The sequence below is a fragment of the Sciurus carolinensis genome, chromosome 8, assembly GCF_902686445.1.
Source record: "Sciurus carolinensis chromosome 8, mSciCar1.2, whole genome shotgun sequence".
Classification (NCBI taxonomy): Eukaryota; Metazoa; Chordata; class Mammalia; order Rodentia; family Sciuridae; genus Sciurus; species Sciurus carolinensis.
Genome location: NC_062220.1, coordinates 130,679,197 through 130,687,480, shown reverse-complemented (window position 1 = coordinate 130,687,480; position 8,284 = coordinate 130,679,197). Strand labels below are relative to the sequence as shown.

The 8,284-nt window shown below is 55.3% G+C and overlaps 1 protein-coding gene across 6 annotated transcripts; it reads right to left on the bottom strand.

Annotated features, from left to right (window-relative positions):
* Positions 1-376: 376 nt before the first annotated feature.
* Positions 377-5,586, bottom strand: Ficd (FIC domain protein adenylyltransferase). Of its 6 annotated transcripts, none has more exons than XM_047559846.1 (3): positions 5,493-5,586; positions 3,706-4,062; positions 377-2,839 (listed from the first exon to the last, which is right to left on the bottom strand). In XM_047559846.1, the coding sequence occupies exons 2-3, from the start codon at positions 4,004-4,006 to the stop codon at positions 1,764-1,766; spliced, it is 1,377 nt and encodes a 458-aa protein (XP_047415802.1). In that variant the 5' UTR covers positions 4,007-4,062; positions 5,493-5,586; the 3' UTR covers positions 377-1,763. The 6 variants fall into 6 exon arrangements, with proteins under 6 accessions (XP_047415802.1, XP_047415803.1, XP_047415804.1 ...); XM_047559847.1 differs by having other exon boundaries at positions 5,158-5,563; XM_047559848.1 differs by having other exon boundaries at positions 5,376-5,563.
* Between the last annotated feature and the right edge of the window lie 2,698 nt (positions 5,587-8,284).

Genomic DNA, 8,284 nt, shown 5'->3' with positions numbered 1-8,284 from the left:
GCCCCGTGCTGCTGGCCAGAGCTCCACCTCACTTCCACTCAGCGTGGCTTGTGATGGAAGAGCCTTTGGACACTCGGCAGGACCCTTCTGTTGCTGGTTCTGACTGCCTGGAAGGGGGTTTCCAGGAACACGAGGGTCATCAGAAATCAAGAACTGGTGGTAACGACAGACAGGAAAAACCATTATGAATCTTAGGAAGGAAAAAAAAGGAAATCAGCCCTTCTACCCATTAGCCTGGGAGGGCAGTGCGTGCAGCTCGCTCTGTCCTGCTCGCCTCTGACGTCACCTCCTGGGTCTGTTTTCCCAGAATGACACGGAGAGCCCCCAGCCTTCATCTTTATGAATGGAAATACCCTTTGAGAAAGACAGCAAGGTTGCAAACATTTATGTAATAAAATACTTTATTAGAACCAGGAATTGGTTAAAACAACATCCTTCACACATGGCTAAAGTGCAGTTCTCTTGCTAGAGGGAGCTCGCGCGCCTGCCAGGCTTCCTTGGTGTGCTTCTCAACCCCGTGGGCGCGTGCGGGTGGACTGAGCCGGCACATCCTTTCACTCATCTTCCCAAACCTCAGAAAACGACTGTGCCATTTATACAAGTGGGTCACTAAGCGCTTGCTACTGTCTGCAGGACCCAGTCCTAAACTCAGAGGTAGCACAAGGCTGATCCTCCCCGCCATTCAGACGCCGCCCAGGTGCAGTGCAGCGGTAGAGCCGGCAGGCTCCGTCCCTGGGAAAGGAAGCTGGTGATTTTCGGCCATTCTGAGGCTAACTAGCAGCGGTCCACTTGGCAGTGGGCCGTATGTGATTGAAGAGAGAGTCATTTCTGAACGATGACAGCTGGGAAACCTGGCCACGTTACATATGACACTGTCGTTTTGCAGGCTGCTAGGAAAGTAAGGCCACTCGGAGGCAGTCTTCCACTTCCTCCAGGGGAGGCTACGAGGTGGGCCGGGCTGAGTGTGCGGGCACGTGACGGAGGGACCCGTCCTGAATGGGGCAGGGCTGCAGCTCCTTGTCAGAAAAGCTAACAGGTTGATGTGGCACCTTCCTCAGATACGCGCTCTCAAATCTGCGGAGAGGGAGGGCAGGGCTGACCTACCCTGCAGCGTGGCACAGCGGGTGGCAGCCCAGAGGGGTTCAGCCCGGAAGAAACCTCTGGTCCAAGCTGCTGCAAAGTGCAAGAGAAAGTGACGAATAAAGGGAACTAAGCTGGCCACCACCTCTCCTGAGTTAGAAAAAGAGTCTCAGTATGAAAAAATGGCTTCTGGCACTCCAGCCTGCAAATTAACTGTGGCCCAGAGAGCCTCCTGGAGATAACAAGTGTCTCAACTAGGGACGGCAGCGCCGTTATCCCATAGGAAACCGCTCACAGCCACTTTCAGAGAAAGACTCGGCCTCTCTCCCCAACCTTAGTGCAAATTCTGCTCCAGAACCTGCGTTCCGGCCACTCAGGAACATGGCTGCTCCTGCGGTGTGCTGGGACCACCACCCAGAGAGCGGCCACCCGCACAGCCACAGTGGACACCACGCATAACTAGCTTGCTCAAAAGAAGAAAATAAATAACTCCGTTGAATTATAAATTATCTTAAAGAGCCTAAGGCTTAATAATTTAGTCCTTTTTTTTTCTCTTTTAACCAAAAAACATTTGGAGGTAAAGAGTGTTTAAAAGTCTCATTTTGCTTTTGGAGATGACTAGGTTTCTGGAAATGCTGAGCTTCTTCGACCCCAGACTTCCTACCTTCCCTTGTCACCAGGGCTTAGGGCTTCACAGGAAGCGTCTCCTGGAACCCAGAATGGTTGGGGTTGGCTTCTGGCAGCGCCACCGAGTACTCGGTCGTGGCAAAGAGCAGGGTGTCCAGGGTGGTCTCGGTACACTTGGCGATGAAGCGGATGAACGGCCGCACGTCACCCTCGTTGGCGACGTCCAGCGCGTGGTAATACTCAGACCTCTGCTCCTTGCGGATGGTGACGGGCGGGTAGCCCGCCTGCATCAGGATGAGGTTCATCAGCAGGCGGGAGGCCCTCCCGTTGCCGTCGATGAAGGGGTGGATGTAGACGAGTTTGTAGTGCGCCAGCGCCGCGAACTCCACCGGGTGCAGGCTGGCCGCGTCCTCCGAGTTGAGCCACTGGATGAACTCCTGCATCTGCCTCTCCACCTCCTGCGGGTGGGGAGGGACGTGGTGTCCAACCAGCACCTGGGTCGTCCGGAACCTGCCCGCTTCCACTGGATCCACGTACCCCAGCACCCGCCTGTGGATCTCCAGCACGTCGCTGGTGGTGACGGAGCCGATGCGGGAGACCAGGGTGGCGTTGATGTACTTCATGGCCGCGTGCATGCCGATGACCTCGTTCTGCTCCTCCAGGCTCTTCCCCGGCACGGCGTAGCGCGTCTCCAGGATGTGCCTGATCTCCGAGAGCGTGAGCGTGTTGCCCTCGATCGCCACCGTGTGGTAGATGTGGTGGTAGTAGGTCTCCTCCATGACCCTGCGCAGCGCCGAGCTCCCCTTGGGGATGGACATGACCTTCTTCACTTTGCTGTCCAGGATGCTGAAGTAGCGCTGGTCGATCTCCTCCACCAGCGGCAGCGTCCGATCCCGGCTGACCAGCGCTTTCTCGTGGAAGGGCGAGATGGTCAGCGCCCTGGTGTACAGGTAGTCGGCCCGGATGATGTCCTTGTCCTCTTCCGAGAAGATGCCGAACTCGGTGAGCGCGTCCACGAAGTCCGGGTCCATCTTGAGGGCGTGCAGGAAGAGCTTGTGGGCCTTGCCCCGCTTGCCCTGGCGCTTCATCTCCAGGGCTTGGTTCAAGGCCGCTTTGGCCTCCAGCTTCCCTGCTGGGAGAGAGCCCGCCAGGCCTGGTCAGCGCGGTGGCCAAGGCTGCTCGGAGCCGTCCCCGGCAGGTCTCCCTGGGGAACAGGACTGGCCCGCGACCCCCGCCTCGGGGTGCTGGTCGGGTCTGTTCAGCGTGTCCCATGCCACAGCTGCCCACAGCCCTGGGTGTCCCTCGCCACCCTCTGCACCCTGGAGGCACCAGCTGGGCTCCCTCGCCCCTGCCTTCTGCTGACAGTCACCGCCCCAGCCCTGCTGCCGAGCTGCTGCCATGGAGGGTGCCTCCCCCCAGGCACGACCCTGACCGCTGGCCTCACCCGGCAGGCCTGGGGCGTCAGCTGCTCCCACTCACTGGACCCTGGGGACTTCATCATCCCTGAAGCCCCAGTGGTGGGACTTGGCCCCCCAGGGGACATCTGGCAATGCCTGAGGGCATGTCTGGCTGTCACAACTGGGGGGTGTGCTGCTGGCCTCTGGCGGCCAAGGCAGCCACGCTGCTCTGTCCCCGTGCACACAGGACTCTGGCGGAGGTGTGGACCCACTGTGGATCCGCCCTCCTTCCCCAGCCCCGTCCTGGCGCAGGTGGCAGCCAAAGGCACGCCACCTCTGAGTTCCTCCGGTGTCCCCGAGCTCGCTCTGCCCAGAGCACGTTCTCCTCCAACCACACCTACTCAGCGTCAGGTCAGGATTGGGCTCAGATCTGCCTCCCACAGGGAGCCTTCCCGGCGCACGTCCCCATCACCACACCTGAAACACGGTCTAGTCACCTGTCGGCTTGCCTAGCTGGTGCTCAGGGCTGACCTGTCACCTCCCGCCCCACCCCTGCACCTGGGGCAAGCGGCACTCTGGAGGTAACTACTCAGTGTCTTACCTGGAGACGCCTTGGTCTTGATCACCAGCAGCCCTGCATCCCGGGAGGTGACACTGAGCTCTGTGGACGGGCTGGTGCACTTGGTGACGGCGTGCTGCACCCTGTCCAGTTTGCTCCTGAGCAGGAAGAAGCCTTTCAGCACAGCCAAACACTGTTCTTCCATGGTCTCCAGTGGCAGCAGCAGGGCCAGCAGCGACCCCAGCGCCATGCTCAGCAGTGTCACCCACAGGAAACGGCCCCAGACCGGGACCCATTTCTGTTCGGTCACCGCCATCACTGAAGCCATTGGCATGAGCGTCATCTGGACTCTAGTTGACCCCAGGCACGTGTCAGCAGTTGGTGGAGAGGGAACAGGATCTGCAAGGAACCAAGAACTGCAGATGAGGCAGGGTAGTGGACGTGTCCTAGAGAACGTGTGACCTTGGGAGGGGAGACAGGCCTGGCCACTCCCTGCACCTTCAAATTCAGAAGGGACCAGGAGTGGGGGAAGGCAGTGAATCTGGAGTGGGAGGGGCCAGGCTGGGAGGAGCGGTGATCCCTCCAGGGCAGTGTAACTGGAAAGCCCATCCTTTATTGAGCATTTACTATATGCCAGGGCCTGCACTTAGTAACCCACATGTATTATCTCCTGCAATCTTTACCAGCAACCTGAGGAACTGAAGTCTGTCTCCCACTGTCTAGATGAGAATACCGAGATTCACAGAGGTGAAGTCCCCTGTCCAAAGTCACCAGTGAGCAACTGATAGCCTTAAGACTTAAATTTAGGAAACTTACCACTCTAAAGGACCCCTTTCACCACAGATCTGGGTGGCCTCTGAATACCCAGTGTTTGGGACACACACGCACAGATTGGCCATGGCATTTCTGAGGGCCATTCTTTGATGAGCATAACTAGTGGCTTAACTTAATGCCACATTAATTTAATGCCTCTTCCTACCCGCACCCTGATATTCAGTCACAATGCCCACAATGCTGTTGCCCTCTCTGGTGTTCCTTTTCTGTCCTGCAGGGATCCCACTAAAATGTCAGGAAGCTGAACATCTCAAGAGGACCTGAAGTCCTGGGCCCACAGTAGGTGACTACTCCACTTCAGTGACAGTGGCTAGTAGTGGGCGTAAAGGATCAGGCATGCAAGCTAACAATAAGCATTTATTTGCCAACTATGGTGTGCTGGGCCCTGAGCTAGGTGCTGCGTAGCAGTATCTCATTTAATCCCCAAACCACCCTATAAAGGAAAAGCCAGCTACCCATAGCTTCATTTTATAGATCGGAGAAACCAAGGCACTGAGAGGGCCAGTTAAGTTCCTGAAAGTCCACAGGGGGTCAAGAGCCATCAGGAATGAATCACCAGGGAGTCTGAGTCCAGAGTCCCCAGGTCTTAACCTTCAGTTACTGCTCACAGGAGCCTGTGCACCTGCTCTGGGGTGCCCTGGCCCGGGGCTCGGGGCTTACGGGAAAACCCTGCTCGTGGCCCCTGACATCTGAAATGGCTGGGTGTGCTGTGCGGGTACGGCGGGTCTGGGTGGGCTTCCCACGGGCAAGGACAGGCTCCTCCACCCAGCTGAAAAGGCGAAGAAGAGTTCGCGGGGCCAGCGGTGTGTGCGAGGAGGAGCTGCGTGGCGGGAGGCACGACCTCTCAGCCCTCACTTCCCCAGAAGCGGGAAACAGACCCCGAGAGGCAAAGGGGCTGCTGTCAGGTCACCGCAGAACTGGCCCGTGGAGAACCCCGCCCAGAGCTCGCGGGCCTGAGGCACCCTTAGAGCCCCTCGGGCATGCCCCCTCCTCACCGCGCGCGGTCGCCGGGCCTTCCTGCCACCCTCCCGGCGCTCGCAGCCTCGGCGGCTGCAGTTTCCCGGGACATCCCTCGCCGCCGGTCTTTGGCCCCGCCCTCTGAGGCTCGCCATTGGGCGGCCCGCCTCCCTGGTCGCGACGGATTGGCTTTCTTCACTTGTCCGTCCCTCGAATTTCCGGGTTTCCGCCTCGGCGTCTGCTTCCTCGGTAAAGGCGCGCCGTGGGCCACTCCCATTGGCTGGCCCTTGTGTTGGTCTCGTGCCGGCAGCAGCCAATAAGCAGCGGGAGGGGCGGAGCCTAGGTCGCTGGCGGGAGGAGCGTGTGCGCAGAAGTGAGTGCGGATGGGTATTTGGGGCGCGCTGCGTGTGAAAGCCAGAAACTCGCATCTGCATCCGCGGATAAGCGCGGCCCTTCGCGCGGGTGCACTCGTCCGGGGCCGCCCTGGGATGCGGGTTTCTTCGGGTGTAAACGAGGCTCGCCACTGTTGTCTTGACCAGATAGTCCCCGCTTCTAGCTCCCCATCCCGTGCTGCGCTTTCTTTTCCCTTTCTGTCCTTGTGTGACTCTTCCCTCTTGACTTTAATTTGCATTGTCATGAGAACGCCTGGCTGGTTCTTCTGGCTTCCAGAGAGGTGGATTTTTCCATGAAGCAGAGAACTGAAAACTCCATCTTAACCCACAAATACTGAACCTGAACATCTCGGGACGCGCCCCAGAAACGCTTAACAGCTCTGATCCTGGAGTCTGCTCAGGTTCAGACTTTGCTATTTACTCTATGATCTTGAGCAAGTGAAGCCTTAATTTCCCTATGTATAAAATGGGACAAACAGCCTACTTTCCTTTTACCCTCAAATTTGGGATTTGCAGAGGAATTGATGCTTTAAGATCAGACCTCCACGTGCTACAGATTCCCCGTGGAAGCAGTACCAGAAGGTGGTTGTGTGTGTCGCCCTTGGTGCCACACAGCCCTGGGTTCACATCCCAGTCCTGCCACTTGCAAACTGAGTTACAGTCAGCAAATGGCTTGACCTTGCTGATCCCCTGTTTGTGTTTCTGTAAACTGGGGATAAGGTGATGGCAGTATCTCTTCCAGGATTTTTTTTTTGAGGTTCTGTGCATCTGGTACAGAGCAACTGCTTGGTAAGAGTCAACTCTCACCATTATTTCTAGAAAACACACCAGGAAATTGCTGCTGCTTATCTGAAGAAAGTGCTAGAGCTGCAGGCTACTCCAGCAACTAAGAGGAGATGTTACTGCCCCTTGGGTAGCTTTCATCCTGATTCTAGTTTAGGAAAGCTACTGACTCACAGCACAAAACAAAGTGTCCAGACCCAGGCCAGACTGGGGGGACATTGTGAAACGAGGGACCAAACAGTTCCACCTTTCCTGTTGGACTCCCTCTTTATGTCAGGTACCTGGCCCCCATTTCCTTCCGTTCCCAACCATCAAGATGGAGTAGGGCACTAAGTAGATGCTCAAGAAATGTTTAACTTGAATCTAAAGGATTCAGGGCAAACTGTACAGTTAGTAAGAAACAAAATCAGAATAGGGCTTATTTTGGCGACTTCTTTGTTTTTAAATTTTTGGACATTGTTCTCTCAGAGTTCTCTGAATTTTGCTTCTGACAGCCCAAGTAGTGGTATCACTGGAAAAACCTTCCCCAGAGTAGGGTCTGCTATGTAACCAGCTTATGGGAGACAGTTAATGTAGTGTTGGACAGGGAGGCTCTGGGATAGACAGGTAGTTCAGGTGCAAGGCTTACCACTGTGAGCAAGTCACCTTCCCAGAACTGGGGATTATAGGGCTATGGAGCTCTAGCTACATCTAGGCATAAAGTGTTATAATCACCACCTTCAGAGACACCCTCCTCTCTCCACTCCTTGGGTTGCCAGTGTAACTTCTTTGATGAGCTTAGCCAGTGGTAGCAAACCCAGAAGCTCTGCAGAAACTGCTAAGGAGTAAAACTGCCTGGATGCGAGACAGTAGGGAGAGGTGGAGAGTGCGGTGAATTTGAGAACACAGGCTTTATGCAAAGTGGGCAGCAGCTTCCCATTTGTAGCCCACAATTTACCACATTTATTATTCTGAGGTGTAGTCCTGCAGTGGACAGATTTTCCAGTTTCTCACAAGAAACGTCAGGTCTAGATTCTTGAGCAAATCTCCAGATTTTTATAAAGTGGACACGTCTGCCTGCTGGCTACAGCGGGCTGCCAGATCGTAAGCCATGTTTTAGGCTGTTAAGATGGGTTGGAGCTCTCTCTTCTTCTTCTCCTCACATTCATGCTTTCTCTCTCCTCTCCTCACTTTCTCTCTCTCTCTCCTCCTCGCTTTCATGCTGTCTCCTCCATTTCACTCTGCACGCGCACCCTTTCTCTTTTCCTCTCATTTTCTCTCTTACCCTGCAGGGAGTCACTCTGTCTGTGTGCTTAATAAACTCCCTTATGTGGGGAAAAAAAAAAAAAAAAAAAAAGATGGGTTGGAGAAGGTGACAGGGGAAGAATACAGGAAGAAAACACCACAAATGGCCATCTCAGCTATGGAGCCTGTTGCTGGTGGTGGACACCAGGGGGCAGTAATTCACCTCTTAGTGCTTTTATTCAACCTCCTTGTTAGGAGATGACACTTGATTTTTTGTTGAATGCACAAAATGTGGTCCCTGAAATGCTATTGAAAAATTGACTTTCCCGTCTTGAGCATGCTGTATTAGGTGGAAATGACCTCCTTGTGGTTCATGGAGGGGTTTCCTAAAAGCTTGGGAGAACACAGCTGCATGGGAAATGTGTCCATTA